The 22,587-nt window shown below is 43.8% G+C and overlaps 1 protein-coding gene across 1 annotated transcript in view; it reads right to left on the bottom strand.

The window, feature by feature from the left end:
- The window catches only part of LOC124776726, a 133,404-nt gene that overhangs the window by 61,011 nt on the left and 49,806 nt on the right, over nt 1-22,587 (bottom strand). The window contains exon 2 of the mRNA XM_047251845.1: nt 9,751-9,876. Within this exon, the coding sequence (XP_047107801.1) occupies nt 9,751-9,876 (126 nt within the window). The remainder of the gene's footprint in view (nt 1-9,750; nt 9,877-22,587) is intronic.

Below are 22,587 nucleotides of genomic sequence, written 5' to 3' on the forward strand. Positions count from 1 at the left end.
AAAAGAAATAACGAAGAAAACGTTGAAAGAACGCTTTTTAATTTCCGCGTTAGAGGGTAACTTTTGTTAGGTGCGTACTGTTTTTAAGTCCAATTTTACGAACATTGCTCAATGTGACGACCATCTGTACCAACGATAGCCTGGGACCGCATTAAAGACTACTCTATTGCTGTCCGAAACATCGCAGGTGGGATGTAGGCTACCTTTCTTGATACGCTCATCTTCGACCTCAAATGGGTGTTAGTGTCCCGTTGATAAGCCATGACCTTCAGGTAACTCCACAGCCTGAAATCACAGGGGTTCAGATCTGGTGATCTTGGTGGCCACGCAGATTGGAACGACCTGCCAATGATTCGGTTTTCTCCACATGTGTTACGGAGTAGACAAGTGTCTTCAAGAGAAATATGAGGTGGAACTTCATGGTGTATCTCAACAGTTAAGTTCAAGTACGCCTTTCTCGTGTACCATCCTCAAAGAAAAACACTATGTTGTCGTAACAGTATCGGCGTCTAACGGCAAGTCATGACACTAGTACTGCTAACAACGGAGATCCTGCAGTGCACAGTCCGTACATCATTCCTATAAAGTTGGGTGCTACTCTGGCTGAAGTAGCGAAACTTAAATTATGACAACCTTGTATGTAGACAGGCGTAGTCTTGTTTCCAAGTTTAATAAATTCATATTATGCTTCTTGAACCTTGCGCTATTCAGAACGCACCCCAAGTTCCACAACCTCAGTCCCTAGATCGTTTTCTACGATGCCTCAAAATTTTGAGCTTAAATGAGTTTCCGAAATAACGACAGAGCAGATAATTAGGAAGCATTTTATTATATCTGAAAACCATGTACCGTTTGTACGTCAGTCTTCTTCCCCCTCACATGCCTATTGCAAATTACATACACTGCCGGAAAAAAATGTACACCTGGAAATACGACGTCGATTTCGATCCTTTTTTTTTTTGTCACGTGGTGTTTTACAGTTCCTTCGGCTTTGCCGAATCTACGTGTATTTGTGTGTGGTTTGGTTTTGTCATTCTCTGTGATTAATTTTTATTGACAAAAGCAAATCGTTGGCTTTGGAGGGCATGGTCGGTAACAATAAGTCCTTGCGGCCCCCGACCATCCTCGATTTATGAGGCGTGGGTTTTAGTTGTTTGGTTCTGTGCAGTGGGTGCAGCGGGTGCTGCTTCCCACTGCTTTCCTTTTGTGGAGTTGTGCCAGTCGGGCACTCGGCGAGATGTGGTCGTCGTTCCGTGGCGGCCACTGTGCCCGTTGTTTTCCGCCGCTTGCCCGCTGGGTACGGTCGTCGTACATTCATTGGTCTGCAGCAGGTCTGCGTCTCACTTTAACATTTATTCTCAAACCATTTAGTCAAGCGTGGTTAACTCTAGTTTACTCTATGTAGCTAAGGGTGGTCGTGCAGCCGACAGAGAGTGGGGGCTGGGGGTGGGGGGAAGGAGTGGGCTTAGTCACTACATCTTAGATTTAGTTAGGGTCCTACGCTAAGTTGCTTGGGTACAAAAACGGTAACCCAAGGGTATCTCGATTTACACATTTATCTAACACTATTAGGTTACAACAAGGGAGCACAATCAGCTAGAAAAATTTTTAACTACTAATCAAGGCACAAACAATTTAAACATATTTCTGTTCCCTATTGGTTCCCAACAAGGGAGCAAGCATTTACAAGGACAATAACAGGGTATATTATGCTAAGGGGAGTGCTACTGGACTAAGCTAGAAACGAAATCTTATTAAACTATTAGGCTTTTCACTATTGCTTACTAATCTATGGGGTCTTGTATGATTTGGCGTGGCACTCTCTGCCTGTGCCACGTTCGGGGTATCGCAGTACCTGTGCCCCTGAGTTGTCTACAGTTTTCTCTAATTTCTTCTAGTTTGTCAAATAGTGTTGTTACTAGTCTTTTAACTGTATCTTGTATCCTCTCGGTTTCCACTGTTTCCTGGAGCTCTCGTACGGGTGTCCACGGTGGGGCGTCCAGAATCCACCTTAGTACCTTGTTTTGCACCCTTTGCAACTTTTTGTGGTTGGTCTGGCACGTGATTCCCCACGCAGAACACCCGTACGTTAGTGCTGGGAGGACTGTTGTTTTGTATAGTGTTCGTTTTGTTTCCATCCACATTTCCCTGCTGAGGAAGAGGGGCAGGAGGGCTTTTGCGAGGTTTATACCTCTCTTTCGCTTTTACCCGATGTGAAGGTGAAACAACATTTTTTTGTCTAGTGTTACGCCCAGGTATTTCACGGAGTCTCTCCACGGTAATTCCTGGGCGTTTAGGGACAGCTGGTTTCTGAGTACCGGCCGCTTTCTTGTGAAATAGACAGCTGTAGTTTTGTCTGCGTTTAATGTCATTTTGTTTCCCCTACACCAGTCTTCTGCCATGTCTAGCTGCCTTTGGAGGCGTGCTATGTTTGAGTGGTGCTGCCTGCCACTCGTGTAGAAGGCTGTGTCATCCGCGAATTGGGCTATCCTGGCATGCGGTGACAGGGGGATGTCGTTTGCGTATATGTTGAAAAGTGTGGGTGATAGAACCGACCCCTGGGGGATGCCGGCCCTCAGGGTCATTCTTGAGGAGCGTTTTCCGTCTACCTCAACAAGAAACGTCCGGTCTGTCAGAAAGCTGTCTATTAATTTTGTGTACACATCGGGGATCGTCGTATTGTGGTGTATCTTAAAGGTCAAGTTGTCGTGCCAAACCTTGTCTTATGCCTTTTCCCAATCGAGGAATACTGCTACTGTTGAGTTTGTGTAGTTGAAATTGTGTGTAATGTGTTCTGTTAGTCGAAGGACTTGTAGCTCTGCAGAGACCTTTTTCTTGAACCCAAATTGTTCCGGTCTGATGGTTTCATCGTCTGTGTGTTTCGGAGACTAACAGGACGTCCACATTGTGTTCCGATATGAACGTCTGTAGCTCCGTCTTTTTGTTTCTGATGCCGTTTGCATTCCAGATGCAAAGTGTTGTGTCAGTGTTTTGTCTGCCTCGTTGCGCCATCTTTACATGAACGCACTAAGCATACCCTGTAGTATTATGTGTGTCTTTTCCGTCCTGTCCGATGCTTGACGGAGCGTGTTTGCCGTGTGTAATATTGTTTGAGTCCTGCTCGAGGGAACGGATCGTGTTTATGATCACCCATAGGGCGTCCACGAGCAGTCCTTTCTCATTTGTGTGTAGTGTGGCAGTGGTTTTGTTGTGTCTAGACAAGACAGCCTAGACACAATGAGAGGAAGCCGAAAGGCACGCGCTTAAACTCACGCAGGCTGGCGTGAGGTCTGAAACAGGATACGTAATGAATGCTATAAAGAAAAGTACGTAGCTTCTGGAATACTTAACTTTAATCCACATTTGTAGAACATAACTCTTGATGATACATTAATAGAATCTCAATATCAATTGAATACGGCGCCTTGCTAGGTCGTAGCAAATGTAGCTGAAGGCTATGCTAACTATCGTCTCGGCAAATGAGAGCGTATTTGTCAGTGAACTGTTCCTTGCAAAGTCGGCTGTACAACTGGGGCGAGTGCTAGTACGTCTCTCTAGACCTGCCATGTGGTGGCGCTCGGTCTGCGATCACTGACAGTGGCGATACGCGGGTCCGACGTATACTACCGGACTGCGGCCGATTTAAAAGCCACCACCTAGCAAGTGTGGTGTCTGGCGGTGACACCACAGGTTTTCTGTTTGTTTTGTGTTGTCTCTTTTTGCATCTGCGTTGGTTTTGTCGTGTTTGTTTGGATGTGATTTGGTGTTGTGTCGGTCGTTGGTGATGTTAGTGCCTCTCTGAAGGAGCGGCGAGGTGTTGGCGTGTTCTTGTCTGTGCCTGCCGCCTCCGCGTGTGCGGCTGCGGCAATGTCCGGATGGACCTGTCGCCGCGCAGGGAGAGGTGGAAACTGTGGTCTTGTTTGTTGTGAGCGTGGAGGGCGTGGGGAGCGTGCGCCCTCTGTTGGGTGTGTGTCTGGTCTGTCTGCTCTGCGTGTCGTTCTTTCTGTTTCGTCATTTGTCGCCTGTTGTATTGTTTCCCCTGGAGTGGGGACTCTTACTGGGAGGGTTTCTCTGTTTGTTTGGTCATGTTTTGTCTGTGGTGTGTCTCTTAACTCCTGGTTGGGGTCTGTCCTCGTCTGTCTTTCGCCCTTACTTTTGTTCTGTCGGGGTTGTCTGTTTTTCGAGGGCGCACGCTGTTTGTGCTGTCCCTCTGTCGGCTGTCTGGGGCGGTGTATATACTTTTGGTGTTCCGGGCAGCCTTTCCAAGATGCTGGATGGTCTCCGGAGCACAATACACACTTTGGTGGCTCGCTCTCTGGTTTCCGGCAGTCTTTTGTGGCGTGGAGGCCCGCGCACTTTACGCACCTCGCCGGCATGTTACAATAGTTTGCCGTGTGCGTTAGGCGCTGTCAGCGGTGACACTGCACGCGACCTTCCTTGGGACGGTAGGTTTCTACCGTCACCTTTGTGTGGAGGATGTACCGCACTTCGTATATCCTCTCACCGCCCAAGCCCCTGGGAAGGGAGACTTTGTACGTTGGCTCTCGGATGAGCCTTCGTGACTTACGTGCTCGTTTTTTGAACTGGTGCACGTATGTAGGTCTGAAACCTTTCTCTACAAGGGCCTCTCGTAATTCCTCCTCCTTTTTCTCGGGCGGTTGGTGGTTAAAATGCGGTACATCCCTTTCTCTTAAAAGGTTGCCGCGGCATAGTATTCTCTTAGGGACTCGAAATTATACTTAACCGGGTCACCCCGGAAGGTGGCCTTTAAGGGGCCTGATATCTTGCTTTTTATATCTTTGTTTAGTTTGGTGTACCCCTCTAATTGGTACACCACTATTGGTGGTACGTTTCTTGGGTTTGTCTCGTCCTCTCCGCTGTCGGTGGGGTGTTGTTGACCCGCGACGGCGGGAGTCGAGTTGTCGTCGTGTGACGAAGCGGTGAAAGCTGCTGGTGTATCCGCTGGTGGTGTTTGTTGTGGTGGCGGTGGCGGGTTGATGTCTGGGGAGGCGGTTGTCTCGCCTTCCTCATCCGAGTCCCCTAAGGCGTCAAATCGGTTCGGGCTCTCGAAATTGTGTGGTATTCTTGTGGGGATGTGAGACTTCCTTTTCCCTGCCCCTTGCTGTTGTCGTGGGGTGGAGCTTACTGATGTGTTCGTCGTCGTCGGTCTACTCGCAGATGCGGAAGTCAAAGCGACGCGGTTGGTTGGGCTTTTTTGCGTGAGTTCCGTGATGCCGACGCGGGTGCCCTTTGTGTTCTTTTGTGGTGCAGACAGAGCGCGATTTTGGCGGCTCTGTCGGGCTGTGGAGTATTTGGCGCTCGCCGGTTTGGCGAGTTTCTTTTTAGCCATTTCTTTTGCTAATATTTCACTCTCCTTTTCTCGTCCCCGCTGCTCAGCGGGGGAAAGGAGTCGTGGTGTTGTGTAGTTTGGCACGGTCGTGCCGTCTGTTTGGGTCTTTTCCCCGTCTGGTGATGTGTTTTTTGCCAGTTTTGTATGGGGTCCTATTTTCCCCATTTCTGGCCGGTGGAGGTGGTAGTTGGTATACCTCACGGGGAGGGCATTTTCTCCTATGGTTATGGTTTGTGTGGGAGACTACTTTCCCTGTTCGCGAAGTTCACTTTGCCCTAATTTATTGAGCCTGGCCTGGCAAAGCGCGGGCTTGTCCCGCCGCAGCAGGGGCCCTGACCTTGCTATCCAGTCCCTACTATTCCGGCTTTCCAGAATATCTCGCCTGTCTTTTTTGCGACCTGACTGGACACGAACAATTTTGCCTCTTCTTTCGGCGTCCCCGGCAGCGTAGGCGGCGGCTGAGAGCGCCCCCAGCTGCTGCGTGGCGGAGCGGCGCGGCGTGTGGACGACCTCACGCTACATTTCGATCCGATGGCGGCATATGCCACCTTTGGGATGGTACGCTAACAATTAGCCTAGTGTCATAGCTACCAGAGCGCCATCTGTGTCTACCCTTCGATAGGGAATGATTATAGCCAGAAGGCTCAGTGTGGTGCAAACGTGTGAAGCAAGCAAGCAGACTCACTCGTGCTTACTACAGCCAACTGAGTGAGTTTTAATGGGGTCAGACTGAGGACTTCCGAGTGGTGAGATGGTCCTCTTGGAGAATTGCCATGCAAGCTGGACGTGCTGCGTCGTTTGTGCAACGTGAACATTCTCATACCTGTAGACGAGGTTTTGGAAGTCCACGTAGCACGGACGCCCGCCAGGATCATCGTATTGGAAAGGCAATGGCGGTAGATCGTACAGCTACCACAACACAGATAACAGGGCTCGTGAGCTCAGACGTTTCAACACGAACTATTGCGAACCGGTTAGTAGCAGTAGGACTATGGGCACACACACCTCTATCCCGTCTTCCACTCACGCCACAGCATCAACGTGCGCGGCTGGACTGATACCGTCAGAGAACCATCTGGGAGAAAGGAATGACTCTTCGTGGTCTTCAACGGTGAAAGCAGATTCTGCCTGCACGAAAGTGATGGTCGTTTGCATGTGCATTGTAGACCTGACAAGTCCTGTCGCGTAGAGTGCATTCATCTGAGATTCAATGACCCCACCCCAAGTCTTATGGTCCGGGTTGCAATAAGGTAACTGATGTTCACCTTCAATGTTTCTGGAGGGGACCCTAACCAGCACTCGGTACCTGCACAATGCAATTAGACACGTTGTTTTACCGTTCTTGCAACAGGAAGATAATGGATTGTTCCAACAGGAAAGGGTCGCTCATACACTGCCCGCGAAACTCAACATGAACAATTGCAGCAGGCGTGGCATAACGTATACCAGGACAGTATTCGCCATCTTTACGGTTGTCTGGATGCCAGAGTCAGTGTCTGCATTACCGCCCGTGGAGGTTACACTACGTTCTGATGCGGGTGGTTCACCTGGTACCTCAGAACTGCTTGTGCTCTTGATCTGTTTAGTTCGATTATGTTCGGTTTGTGGGGCGCTCAAGTGCGCGGTTATCAGCGTCCATACAAAGTCCTAATTTTTTCACAGTCCAATTTTGCCATTGTCACGAATGATGATGATGAAATGATGAGGACAACACAAACACCCAGTCCCCGAGCAGAGAGAAAATCCCCGACCCGTCCGGGAATCGATCCCGGGACCCTGTGATCCAGAGGTAGCAACGCTACCCACTAGACCACGTGCTGCGGACCTACTGATCTGTAAATGTAATTATTTCATGTACTCCATATGCACTGTTACAACAATAAATTTTGGGTTGATGGGAAACCTCTAAAACGGTGAAAAAATTTTTTCCGGCAGTGTATGTTCCATCCTACTTATCCGTTGCGTATTTTAAAAATAAAGCCACTTTAATTAATGGTCCAGTTCTATTGCTTGAACCTGATTAATTCTGATGGGCACGCAGGGTTATGAAGTGGCGAAGGCGGATACGAATGTAATCTCAGGCGACTCTAGATGGCAGAAATGAGCCTTAAAGTAACTGCGAACAAGGAGCGCATTCTAAATAAAGAAAGGACCCAATGACAACACGCGAATACTGTCGATAAAGCCCCCACCCCCCTTTCCGTGTTATTTCAGTATTTAATTAGGATCAAAGACAAAAATCTTTTAACTTAACGTTGTTTCGAGGGTGTATACGTAAATATTACAATTTGAAAATTACATTGCAGTGTGCATTATTACTGTCTGGACAGTAGAGTGAATCATATATTCCATGTTTTCTATTTCTTCCAGCGTGACCAGTGTTATCTTCCCATTATTTTTATAAAACTGATCACGGAATTACACTACATTTTCAGCACCACAAGTGTGAAAATATGATCGTGGTGATTATTTCTAAATTAAAAATGTGTGATTTACGCGGAGTATAACTTGGCACTTGCGGTATTTGCGGGTGCAGATGCTTCTATTTGACCGATGCTGTCTTGCTTCACACTGGGTTCCAGTCTCAGTAAGCAAACAATACTGTTCACAGCAGAACTCTACAATAATAAGCGTATTCTGTAATTTGTAGCAACAAGATTTCAGTTTCGTATAAAATCATTCTAGTGATAGTAACCTAAATGTACAATTTTGTTTTCTCAGAAACTGATGCTTATTTTACACGATAGCTGTCTTACGGATATAGCTTTTGTGGGAGTCAGGGTTAACTCCATTGGGCGTGCGGTTCTAGGCGCTACAGTCTGGAACTGCGTGTCCGCTACGGTCGCAGGTTCGAATCCTGCCTCTGGCATGGATGTGTGTGATGTCCTTAGGTTAGTTAGGTTTAAGTAGTTCTAAGTTCTAGGGGACTGATGACCACAGATGATAAGCCATTTGAACCATTTTTTTGATAACTCCATCTAAATAACTAACATTAATTTAAACATAGTCTTTTACGTGAAACTAATTGTCTGAATCAGGCTATTTTGATATTCTACTGCGATTGAGATAGTTCAGTCGTTCAGAAGGCTTGCTTTCAAAAAGCATCTAATGCGTTGAGCGATGATCTAGTATTAGGCTTGGTGGCATTACCTCACCGGAGCGACCTTCTACTAAACTTAGTGTTTAGAAGTCAGAACGATTTCATATTCATAGTGTTTCACTATGAATATCAGATCGTTCTGACTTCTAATAAATGTTAGGCATACTTTCTTAAAGGAAACCAAACACGAAAACTAAAATCACACGAATACAGCTGGTATGAAAAGAGACATAAAGTTCCAAGCTAATTTAGGTTTGAGCCGAATGTAACACGAAAACCAAATTTTGCTGTGTAAAAATTTAGATTATGATGAACAAATAGGTTTCGTCAAAGTCATTGGATTAGCCGTCGACTTGTGCTAGCTGCGAACTTGACTGACACAAAGAGCCGAGAATGCAAGAGAATTATATCACGAAGTGGGTCATCATCATTAGTTTAACATTGCGTGCCTCTAATTTATTGACAAAGTTTGGGACAAACCTGTTATTACAAATACGACGTTCTATGTAAATAAAAGATACTTCGTTAAACTCCTGGGTGAATAAACTAATTACCACCATCAACCACTTAGCAACAACCAGCTATCAATAAAATTATTTCAGATGTCGGAACGTGTGTGAAATATTGCGGATGTCTACATTACTTGCAATGGTAATTGTCATAGGATGTTCGGCGGATCACGGCATGTTAAGCGTGGAGACTTCGTTTTGCGGGAGATACAGCTAAATGTGTGTTTTTGTGTTGTGAGGGAGTCTGACCCCCGAGACTGGCACTTTCGTGGATGTTGTGGCGGTTTAAGACTTTGAAGAGGGAGGCACTGGGTGGTAAGGTAACAGACAGGAGCAAACGCTAAATGTATTCACGAATAATGAACCTCATAGTTACGCTGCAGACATATGCTGTGTTGATGTGCAGATGGCGTAGTGGTAAGCTGTTATATGTATTGTACACAAATGCGAAACTGACTTTCTGTAATGGGATACATTCGAAAGATGTACAGAGAATAAGGGACGTATGAATTTTTGCAAGGCAGGTTAACTCAGATCAGTTCCACACGGAAGAGAATGCGAGCTTTTGGATTGCAGATAAATATCCAGGCACCAGATTGGCGTTTTGTTTAGTGTGATTGTCGTTTGAGTCGTTAAAATATTCTTTAAATTAATGTCTAATTTACCATATGGAACAGGACAAAACCACTTCAGTAAAGGTCTGATGATACTGTTCAGCAGCCCCGAGTGATATAAACACTACTCACAATAGGAATGGAACTTCTGGCGTTGAAAATGTTTCAGGTACTCACTGCAGTTGTAGCGTGTAGGGCAGCATTCGCTGGAGCCGTCACTGCGTACACAGCCTAGCTCCTCGTAGAACCGGATGGCCCGGAAGTTGGGACAGTCTTGAACTCTGCACGGCGAAGACTCGGAATCTGTAAGAGGAGCGATATACTTCTCATCATACACGCAAAGCTCATAAACTGCATATATCGCGAAAGCAAGTGGCAAGAATGCTTTAATGGTACCGTATGCTAAGTATTTTTGCGTTATAGTATGCGTTTGTGAGACTCGTTAGCGTAGTTATATTTTCAAACACATTGTTAGATCAGTATTCAGAAGACCGAACAGTTTTTTTTGGATAATGGTTCTTATATCACCCAGGCGGAATCGCAACCCGTATTCTGAGTTTACCTACAACAAAAAATCAACTCGTGCTCTTTACACACGATACCCTCAATGTCACAGGTAGAGGAAACCAGGTTGATCCTTTGCTTATAAACATTCTAAGAGCATCTGATTCAGTAAGTAACGGTAATATTAATAATATCTTGTGACAGCCAGAGCGAGAGCACCAGCAGCAGCGAGTACTGTTTGTATAAAGCGTTTATTTTGCATTTTGTTTACGACCTTCCACTAAGGAAGGGATTCTATTCGTGTTTATCTGCTCTGCATAGTAACTAACAGTTCTTGATAAAACTTTACGTAGTTTTCGTGTTAGATTTCTTAGTGTTTTCTTGATCGTTTAGAACAGAAAGCGCCCTAAAACCGTCTTTTGTTTGTTTCGCGGCCGTTAGCCACTAGTCACTTGAATCAGCAGTTGTCTTGTGACAGCCAGAGCACCAGCAGCAGCGAGTACTGTTTGTATAAAGCGTTTTAGTACTTATTTGCTGCGCTTAGCTTTTAAATAGTTTTTCTGGGAAAACCTAGCGTAGTTTTCGCGTCTCGTATTTCAGTGAGTGTTTCTTGATTATCAGAGTAGCTCATCAGAAGATTATCTTGGGAATTTGTCACCGTATAGAGTAGGGTAAACATAGTCATGTGTAGGGACTGTGGTTGTTGTGAGCGGACGCAAGGAGAATTGGCCACTCTTCGGGGGCAGGTGGAGGCTTTGTCTGTTAGGCTCATCGAGCTCGAGGCGCAGGCGTCGGCTCGTAGTGGCGTTGGGGCAACTGTGGTGAGACCTATGCCTACTTCGGTGGCCTTGGAATCACATGGAACCCCTGATGTCGCTGCGTCTTCCGGCAGTGAGCATCTTACCGGTCAGCCATCACTCCAGGGTGAATGGCGGACAGTGGTGGGCTCGCGCGTGCCTGGCCGAAAGGCGAAGGTGGGATCTGGCCGCGTGGCAGCTGCCTTACCCCTTTCCAACAGGTACGGGGTGCTTCCTAGTGGTGATGACATCGTTTCCGAGCCACCACAGGATGCCTCGCCTGTTGGGCCTGTGGCCGATTCTCCGGCAAGGTCCCGACAGTCACAGAGGGCGGGCCTATTAGTTATAGGGAGCTCCAACGTTAGGCGGGTTATGGAGCCCCTCAGGAAAATAGCGGGTAGGTCGGGGAAGAATGCCAGTGTGCACTCGGTGTGCTTGCCGGGGGGTCTCGTCCGTAATGTGGAGGAGGCCCTTCCGGCAGCTATTGAACGCACTGGGTGTGACCGGCTGCAGATAGTAGCACATGTCGGAACGAATGACGCCTGCCGCTTGGGTTCTGAGGCCATCCTTGGTTCCTTCCGGCGGCTGGCTGATTTGGTGAAGACAACCAGCATCGCACGCGGAGTGCAAGCTGAGCTTAATATCTGCAGCATAGTGCCCAGAGTCGATCGCGGTCCTCTGGTTTGGAGCCGTGTGGAGGGTCTAAACCAGAGGCTCAGACGACTCTGCGACTATAATGGTTGCAAATTCATCGACCTCCGTTATTGGGTGGAGAACTGTAGGGCCCCCCTAGACAGGTCAGGCGTGCACTACACACCGGAAGCAGCTACTAGGGTAGCAGAGTACGTGTGGCGTGCACACGGGGTTTTTTTAGGTTAGAGGGACCCCCCCCCCCCCCCCCTTGGGCGAAACGATAAAATACCTGACGGCTTACCAGAGAGGACATTATCATCGTTGATAAAGAACGTCCGTCCTCAGAGACCAAAAACAGGAAAAGTTAACGTAATATTGGTAAACTGCAGGAGTATCCAGGGCAAGGTTCCTGAATTAGTATCTCTTATTGAAGGAAATAGTGCGCATATAGTATTAGGAACGGAAAGTTGGTTAAAACCGGAAGTGAACAGTAACGAAATCCTAGACACAGAATGGAATATATACCGCAAGGATAGGATAAACGCCAATGGTGGAGGAGTATTTATAGCAGTAAAGAATTCAATAATATCCAGTGAAGTTATTAGCGAATGCGAATGTGAAATAATCTGGGTTAAGTTAAGTATCAAAGGTGGGTCAGATATGATAGTCGGATGCTTCTATAGACCACCTGCATCAGCAACCGTAGTAGTTGAGCGCCTCAGAGAGAACCTGCAGAACGTCGTGAAGAAGTTTCGTGATCATACTATTGTAATAGGGGGAGACTTCAATCTACCAGGTATAGAATGGGATAGTCACACAATCAGAACTGGAGCCAGGGACAGAGACTCTTGTGACATTATCCTGACTGCCTTGTCCGAGAATTACTTCGAGCAGATAGTTAGAGAACCAACTCGTGAAGCTAACGTTTTAGACCTCATAGCAACAAATAGACCGGAACTTTTCGACTCCGTGAATGTAGAAGAGGGTATCAGTGATCATAAGTCAGTGGTTGCATCAATGACTACAAGTGTAATAAGAAATGCCAAGAAAGGAAGGAAAATATATTTGCTTAACAAGAGTGATAGGGCACAAATCGCAGAATATCTGAGTGACCACCATCAAACGTTCATTTCTGAGGAAGAGGATGTGGAACAAAAATGGAAAAAATTCAGAAACATCGTCCAGTACGCCTTAGATAAGTTCGTACCGACTAAGGTCCAAAGCGAGGGGAAAGATCCACCGTGGTATAACATTCATGTACGAAAGGTACTACGGAAACAAAGAAAGCTTCATCATAGGTTTAAGAGTAGTCGAATCATAGCTGATAAGGAAAAGCTGAACGAAGCGAAAAGGAGCGTAAAGAGAGCAATGAGAGAAGCATTCAACGAATTCGAACATAAAACATTGGCAAACAATCTAAACAAGAACCCTAAAAAGTTTTGGTCATATGTAAAATCGGTAAGCGGATCTAAATCCCCTATTCAGTCACTCGTTGACCACGATGGCACCGAAACAGAGGACGACCGAAGAAAGGCAGAAATACTGAATTCAGTGTTCCGAAACTGTTTCACTGCGGAAAATCGTAACACGGTCCCTGACTTCAGCCGTCGCACGGACGCCAAAATGGAAAATATTGAAATAAACGATATCGGAATTGAAAAACAACTGCTATCACTTAGTAGCGGAAAAGCATCCGGACCAGACGAGATACCCTTAAGATTCTACAGTGATTATGCTAAAGAACTTGTCCCCTTTCTATCAGCAATTTATCGTAGATCGCTGGAAGAACGTAAAGTACCTAGCGACTGGAAGAAAGCGCAGGTCGTTCCCATTTTCAAGAAGGGTCATAAATCAGATGCGAATAATTATAGGCCTATTTCGCTTACGTCAATCTGTTGTAGAATAATGGAACATGTTTTGTGTTCTCGTATTATGACGTTCTTAGATAATACAAATCTCCTTCATCATAACCAACATGGATTCCGCAAACAGAGATCATGTGAAACTCAGCTCGCCCTATTTGCCCAAGAAATTCACAGTGCCGTAGACACTGGCGAGCAGATTGATGCCGTATTCCTGGACTTCAGGAAGGCATTTGATACGGTTCCGCACTTACGTTTAGTGAAAAAAATACGAGCTTACGGAATATCGGACCAGGTTTGTGATTGGATTCAGGATTTCCTAGAAGAAAGAACACAACATGTCATTCTTAACGGTTCAAAATCTGCAGATGTAGAGGTAATTTCGGGAGTACCGCAAGGAAGCGTGATAGGACCTTTATTGTTTACAGTATACATATATGACTTAGTTGACAACATCGGTAGCTCTGTGAGGCTATTTGCAGATGACACGGTTGTCTACAAGAAAGTAGCAACATCAGAAGACTCGTACGTACTCCAGGAAGACCTGCAGAGGATTAATGCATGGTGCGACAGCTGGCAGCTTTCCCTAAACGTAGATAAATGTAATATAATGCGCATACATAGGGGCAGAAATCCATTCCAGTACGATTATGCCATAGGTGGTAAATCATTGGAAGCGGTAACGACCGTAAAATACTTAGGAGTTACTATCCGGAGCGATCTGAAGTGGAATGATCACATAAAACAAATAGTGGGAAAAGCAGGCGCCAGGTTGAGATTCATAGGAAGAATTCTAAGAAAATGTGACTCATCGACGAAAGAAGTAGCTTACAAAACGCTTGTTCGTCCGATTCTTGAGTATTGCTCATCAGTATGGGACCCTTACCAGGTTGAAATAATAGAAGAGATAGACATGATCCAGCGAAAAGCAGCGCGATTCGTCATGGGGACATTTAGTCAGCGCGAGAGCGTTACGGAGATGCTGAACAAGCTCCAGTGGCGGACACTTCAAGAAAGGCGTTACGCAATACGGAGAGGTTTATTATCGAAATTACGAGAGAGCACATTCCGGGAAGAGATGGTCAACATATTACTACCGCCCACATATATCTCGCGTAATGATCACAACGAAAAGATCCGAGAAATTAGAGCAAATACGGAGACTTACAAGCAGTCGTTCTTCCCACGCACAATTCGTGAATGGAACAGGGAAGGGGGGATCAGATAGTGGTACAATAAGTACCCTCCGCCACACACCGTAAGGTGGCTCGCGGAGTATAGATGTAGATGTAGATGTAGAAGCATTCTCGTGCGACAGACAGGTCGCAACACGTTATCGTGCATGGATTGTGATCTACAAACAATGAAGCAATGTCTGTTGTGCCGCAAGATGATGGCAATGGTACCGTTGCAGTTCGTGTTACACATTCTTGACTTAGCTGATGGTTCTGAATACAATTGCATGCTTCCTGAAGATGAACTTATCTATGAGAGAAATCTATGCGCTAAAAATCGTAGCACTTGCAACTAGATATCTACAAAATAACAAACTGATAGAAAGCCAGGATACGTGCTCGTGATGTAGAAATATTTGAAATTGTGCATTTGAAGAAACGTAAAAGCGTGGTGTACCTCGAATGCAGAATTAAGGTGTGTGTAATGTAACATAAATTTTTCAAGGAGTAAGAACTTCAATGTATTGAGCATAGCGTGCCGCGCGTATCAGCAGCACCAAACTGGGTCTGTTATGTGACTTACGAATTTTTCACTGAGACTAAAACATTAACGCTACAATTATATTCCAAATTTTACACATTTATTTCTCAGAAAAAAATTGCTGAAAAACTGTTGCTTCTACGAACGCACATCGAAATATATTGTGAATGAAAGCACACATGACACTGGTGTATTATTCCACAACATTTATTGTATATTTCACAGACCGGTTTTCGGCTGTTACGCTATCATCAGATACAAAGATAAATATGTAGTACAGTGTAATATTTGTAGGTTCAAAGGTTTTAAACTAGTGTATATACGGAGTATCTCCGTTTCCAAAGATGAAAAATGTTCGTGTTAGAGTTAGAAATTGTGTCAGTAGAAAGGGGTTGTAAGATAATTTAACTAAGATAAAATATGTAACACATTAACTAATGAACTGTTGTGCACTTAAAAAGATGTTTTAAAGTTCCTAGATTTACGTTTTCTGCATACATTCAGTGATAATTCTCCTAAATATGGGATTGTGTACCACTTATCGCGTTCTTGAGGTGACGGTTCGAGAACTGGGCAAGGAAAAGAGCACGCCTTGTATTTCTGCTTTTTGTGCATGATGCTGTCCACTAACGTTGGGAGAGGGGTGGGGGGAGTAGCTATTGTCTGATGCAGTTTGTTTGATTTTAGTTAATTCCATTTGGAAGTTGTCTTCACTCATGAGGATGGATATTAGGCTATGTATCATTGAATGAAAGGCAGAGTGTTCAAATGTTCAAATGTGTGTGAAATCGTATGGGACGTAACTGCTAAGGTCATCAGTCCCTAAGCTGACACACTACTTAACCTAAATTATCCTAAGGACAAACACACACAGGACTCAAACCTCCGCCGGAACCAGCCGCACAGTCCATGACTGCAGCTCCCCAGACCGCTCGGCTAATCCCGTGCGGCGAAAGGCAGAGTGTATATGGATCACTGGGTGTTGAGAACTGGCAAGTATTACACTATCTTTGGTGGTAGCTTTCCTATAAATCTTGGAAGTATGAATATGATCACTGATGTCTATGGTTAGATCGAAATATTTTATGCAGTTACCCCCGAACTCCGCTGCGAATTCTATACCGCTGTGTTTAGAAGTTAGTTGCTTAAGGAATTTCTAAAGTTGTCTCGTAGTACTCGTCCATAAGCACAACACATCATCAACTTACCTGAAGTAGTATCCAGCCTTGGAAGAAAGTAGGTTGTTTTCAAAAACTGTTTTTCAGAATTTTCCTTATAGATTTCAACAATGACTGGACTGAGGGGGTGTCCCATAACTAGATCAGCCAGTTGTTTGAATAACCTGTCATTGAAATTAAAATAATTTTGTGTTATGCAAGTTTATGTAGCTAATTTTATCTCACATGTAAGAACTAGGTTAACTCCTAATTCATCTGTTCAGTCTGTGAGAATGTGTAGGCTTTCCTGAACAGGAACACTGGTGAACAAGTTGCTGACATTAAAAGAAACTAGCTTGGCACTAGGAGGACTTCGCATGTCTTAATTTGTCCATAAAAACAACTGAATTAGAAAAGGAAACTAATTTAGCAGATCATCTGCTTAAAGAAAACCATCCTTACAAAGTGCAGCATGATGTGTTGCATCATATCCATAAATGAAGGAAGATGGACTATACTGAAATATTAGGAATTAATAAACGTATGTCCATCTGCCCAAGCTTAGTACTCAATGACCAGACACGGTTCTCTTATTTACCACATATAACTGCAGTTACACTACATCCAGATCATTCTGTAAATTACCCTTCTTACTCACTTGGCCCACTTTTTCGTTTTTCAGCTACTATATTTCTATTGTTCTGTTAAAAAATTTCAAATTTTGTTATCACAGTTGTTTCACTTATCTACTTAATCTCACTAGTATATTTTATCTGTCTGTAATTTAGTACCTGTTAAAGACAAGACTATTTTGTTCAGATTCTCCCTTCGGAGTGTCACCAAAGTTTACGCAAAAGTCAAGCACAAATCCTTGGATAATGCGCGAGCTACTGAATCTAACTAGTGAAACGAAAGAAAGAAATACAAAAATGCAACAAATGAAGCAGGCGAAAGGGACTACAGACGTTTAAAAAATGTAACTGAGAGCAAATACAAAATATCAGAATGGGAATATCTAGACGAGAAATGCAAGGATGTAGAGGCATGAATATCAAGGGGAAAGAGTGACGCCGCCTATTGGAAAATGAAAGAAACATCTGGTGAAAAGAAAAACAGCCGTGTGAAAACCAAGAGCTCAGATGTCAAACCAGTATAAGCGAAGGAGGGAGTGGTGAAAGGTGCAAGGAATATGTAGAGGTTCTATACAAGACAAAGGAACTTGAGGACTATACTGTGGAAAAGAAAAGGAAGCAGGTGAAGATGAGATGGGAAGTATGATACTGCAAGAAGACTTTGACAGAGCAGTGGAAGATCTAAGTAGATATAAGACACCTGGGGTAGACGACATTCTTTCTGGGAGAGACAGCCATGAGTAATATGTAAAACATACGAGACAGGCGAAATATCCTCACAATTAAAAAAGAATGTAATAATTCAAATTCCAAAGAAGGTAGGTGGTGACAGATGTGAATATTACCAAAGTATCAGTTTAATAAATCATAGTTGTAAGATACTGGTACGAATGGAAAATGGAGAAACCGGTAGAAGCCGACCTCAGAGAAGTTCAGTTTGGGTTTCGAAGAAATGTAGAAACTGATCCGACGGTTTATTGTAGAAGATAAGTTAGAGAAAGGATAAAGTTACATTTACAACATTTGTAGATTGAGAGGAACCTTTTGACAATGTTGGATGAAATACGCCCTTTCAAATTCTGCTGGTAAGAAGGATAAAATACAGAGGGTGGAATCTGATCAGAAATCAGATTGTAATTATAAGATTCGAACGACATGAAAGCGAAGCAGTAGTCGACAACGGGGTGAGACAATGTTGTAACCTTGTAAGACGTATTCTCGTTTATTGGTATCTAACACGGCCAAGTTTCTAAAACCAGTTACGTTGATATATCCACCGCAATCGGACCAATGTTTATGCTGCATCCTACTCCCAAGGAATGTGCACCTAAAGATTAAAAGTGAGACCGTGTGCCTATCGGTACATACCCTTTAAAAATAATCACACTTGCCATTAAAAATCTTCGCTCTCAGTTAGCTCTAATAGAGATGAAAAGATTCGAACGGAGACACTGGCTTGATAGAACTGAAAGTTTTATTGTCTCTGGTTCAAGTCACGGTACATGTTCCTAACGTTTCTGCGCACACGTTCACTTCTATTGCGGCTTGTTATTACTTTTTTGGGGTAACCAATGCGTCTACTGATCTCTGCGAACGTCTCGCTTCTGATATTGATGAGTTGTCAATCCCGTCAATGAACAATGCAACAGTTAATGGATTTGTCGAACTATTCACGGAACGCGGCCATGTATGGTCCAACGTCTGACATGCAACCACGACTACCCCCTACTTCCACGCCTTCCGCGCCGCCCGTAACGGTTGGCACAAACCTAGCTTCTCGATCTGTGTGGGTTCCCCTGGCGGCAGTGCTGCTGCGCTAGGCCGCTTCGTGTGAGGTACATACTGTGTGACTGTTACTGAACTACATGAAATAAAATCGTCATAACGTCTGAACGGTCTGCGTTACGACGCTCAAACTGCGCGGTTGACCTTGGGGCATAATGGAAATTAGTATGCGCTGTATGGTTTGGTTTAGCGTCGAAGACGATTTTCATTTGGATGGGCTCGTCAATAAGCAAAACTGGCTCATTTGGGGGGACTGAGAGTCCGCACTTCGCAATCGAGAAGTCTCTTCACCCTCAACGGGTGACTTTGTGGTGTGCAATGTCCAGTCACGAAACAATCGGTGCGATATTCCTTGATGGCACGGTAACTACTGAACGGTGCGTGAAGGTTTTGGAAGAGAATTTCATCCCCATTATCCAAAGTGACCCTGATTTCGACAAGATGTGGTTCATGCAAGACAGAGCTCGACCCCATCGAAGCAGGAGAGTGTTTGATGTCATGAAGGGGCACTTAGTATTCTGTCTCTGGGGTACCCACAGGCCACTGTCATGGGCCTCGATTGGCCGCCATATGATCCAAATATGAACACATGCGGTTTCTTTTTGTGGGGCTATATTAAAAACAAGGTGTACAACAATAACCGCAAAACCATTGCTGAGCTGAAAACAGCCATTCAGGAGGTCATCGACAGCATCGATTCGATGATCCGAAACTTCAGTGGGTCATGCAGAATTTCGCTATTCGCTTGTGCCACATCATCGCCAATGATAGCAGACAATCTAACATGTCATAACCTAAATCCGAATATCTTTAGTCACGTTTAGTTGTTGAATAAAGTGTTTGCACGCCGTAGTTTGTAACTAATTTACGTATTTTCTCTTATAGTTCAATAATTTTCACCCTGTATGTCGGTATTCAAATAGTAGTTGTATCTGTAACCTTACAACCTCTGTCCGATGTTATTCGGCCTGTATAGTGAACAAGCAGAAAAGGAAACACAGGAGAAATCTGGAAAAGTATATGAAATAGAGACCTTGCGGTTTGGCGACGACATTGTAATTTTGTAAAAGGCAGCAAAGAACTTGGAACAACAGTGAAACTGAATGGAATGTCTTTACAAGAAGTGATAAGATAAACATAAAAAGAAGCAAAACAAGGGTTATGGAACGTAGTCAATCAAATACAGCCTATGTTGAGGGAAATCGTTTAAAAAATGAGAAACTAAAAGTAGTAGATGAATTTTGTTTTGTGGGCAAAAAAGGAACTGATGATGGGCAAAGTAGAGAGAACATAAAATGTAGAGGAATTTTTAAAATCTAACACAAATGTAAGTGTTTTTCTGAAGGTATTTTTCTGGAGTGTAGTCTCGTACGGAAGCGAAACTCGGGCGATAAGCATTTCAGACGAGAAGAGAGAATAAGCTTTTGAAATGTGGTGTTATAGAAGAGTGCTGGAGATTTGATGGGTAGATCGAATAACAAATGAGAAGGTGCTGAATCGAATTGTGGAGAAAAGCAAGTTGCGTCACAGCTTGACTAAAAGAAGGAATCGGTTGACAGGACACATTCTGTGGCATGGAAGAATCGTAAATTTGGTGAAGGAAGGTTATTGTTTTAAAGAGGGAGAAAGGTATGAATACAGTAAGCAAGTTTAAATGCATGCAGGCTCAGTAGTTGTTTGGCGATGAGGCTTGCACAGGATAGAGTAGCTTGAAGAGCTGCATCAAACTAGTTTGCAGACAAGGGCGTAGCAACAAAGAAGAGATGAATCTGGTGTTGTGGCCTTGAGTTGCCAATCAGTCGATTGATCTATACATTTTCAAAATAGTTTTCGTCCTCAAGATAAAATATATGTATATAGAAAATTATAGTCATTTCGTCCTGTTTTACAGTTCTCCAAATTTTAATGTAGTCAAAACAGATTACTGTTTTACTAATACGTATGAGAAGGGAAATCAGTATGTATGTTTAATACTCTAGTTTCCTTGTAAATGAATGAAGATTAAACACATGACATATGAAAGTAAAAACGGACGAATTTCGTCCCTAAAAATATCACAGTGTGTGAAAACTTGCAATTTTGCTTCATGTCATAACTCCAAATACAGTTTCGCGCTCCTTCCCAATCATAATTTATTGAAACGGTGACACAACAATCCGATTAAGTGCAGTACAAAACTTAAATTATTGCGATGGCATTCCTTTCTTTTGTTGTTGTTGTTGTTGTGGTCTTCAGTCCAAAGACTGGTTGGCGCAGCTCTCCATGCTACCCTATCCTGTGCAAGCTTCTTCATCTCCAAGTAACTACTGCAGCCTACATCCCTCTGAATCTACTTATTGTATTCATCTTTTGGTCTCCCTCTACGATTTTTAACCTCCACGCTTCCCTCCAGTACTAAATTGATGATCCCTTGATGCCTCAGAATGTGTCCTACCAACCGATCCCCTCTTTTAGTTATCTTGTAAAACAAATTGCTCTTCTCCCCATTTTTTTCAGAGCTTCCTCATTAGTTACGTGATCTCCCCATCCAACCTTCACATTCCTCTGTAGCACAAAAGCTTATTTCTCTTCTTGTCTAAACTGTTTATCGTCCATGTTTCACTTCCATACATGGCTACACTCCATACGAATACTTTTAGAAACGATTTCCTGACACTTAAATCTATACTCGATGTTAACAATTTCTCTTCTTCACAAACGCTTTTTTTGCCACTGCCAGTCAACGTTTTATATCCTCCCTGCTTCGACCATCATCATACTCGATGTTAACAATTTCTCTTCTTCAGAAACCCTTTTTTTGCCATTGCCAGTCTATATTTTATATCCTCCCTGCTTCGACCATCATCAGTTTTTTTGCTTCCCAAATAGCAAAACTCATCTACAACTTTAAGTGTCTCATTTCCTAATCTAATTCCCTCCGTGTTATCTGATTTAATTCGACTATATTCCATTATCCTCGTTTTGATTTTGTTGATGTTCATCTTATATCCTCTTCTAAAGACACTGTCCATTCCGTTCCACTTTTCTTCCAAGTCCTTTGCTGTCTCTGACAGAATTACACTGTCATCGGTAAACCTCGAGGTTTTTAGTTCTTCTCCCTGGACTTTAATTCCTACTCCAAATATTTCTTTTGTATCCATTACTGTTTGCACAGTGTACATACTGAATAACACCGTGGACAGGCTACAACCCTGTCTCACTCCTTTCTCAACCATCGGTTCCACTTCGTTGTCCTCGACTGTACAAATTGTAAATAGCCTTTCTCTCCCTGTATTTGGCCCCTGCAAGCTTCAGAATTTGAAAGAGAGTATTCCAGTCAACATTGTCAAAAGCCTAACATAAGTCTACAAATGATATAAACATGGGTTTGCTTTTCTTTAACCTAGCTTCTAAGATAAGTCGTAGGTTCAGTATTGCTTCGCGTGTTCCTATATTCTGATGGAATCCAAACTGATCTTCCCTGAGGTAGGTTTCTATCAGTTTTTCCATTCGTCTGTAAAGAACTAGTATTAGTATTTTGCAACCGTAACTTATTAAACTTCGGTAATTTTCACATCTGTCAGCAACTGCTTCCTTTGAAATCGGGATTATTATATTCTTCTTGAAGTGTGAGGGTACTTCGCCTGTCTCATACATCTTGCTCACCAGAAGGCAATCAGAAGTTCTAACGGAATGTTGTCAACTCCCAGGGCCTTTATTCTATTTAGGTCTTTCAGTGCTCTGTCAAATTCTTCACGCAATATCATATCTCCCCTCTCATCTTCGTCTATGTCCTTTTCCATTTCCGTAATATTGACCTCAAGTGCATCTCCTTTGTACAGACTCTCTATATACTCCTTCCATCTTTCGGCTTTATACAGGTGGTTCTCTTTACTCCAAAGGTCTCTTCAATTTTTCTGTAAGCGGCATCGATCTAACCCTTAGTGAT

The sequence above is a fragment of the Schistocerca piceifrons genome, chromosome 2 (assembly GCF_021461385.2).
Source record: "Schistocerca piceifrons isolate TAMUIC-IGC-003096 chromosome 2, iqSchPice1.1, whole genome shotgun sequence".
Classification (NCBI taxonomy): Eukaryota; Metazoa; Arthropoda; class Insecta; order Orthoptera; family Acrididae; genus Schistocerca; species Schistocerca piceifrons.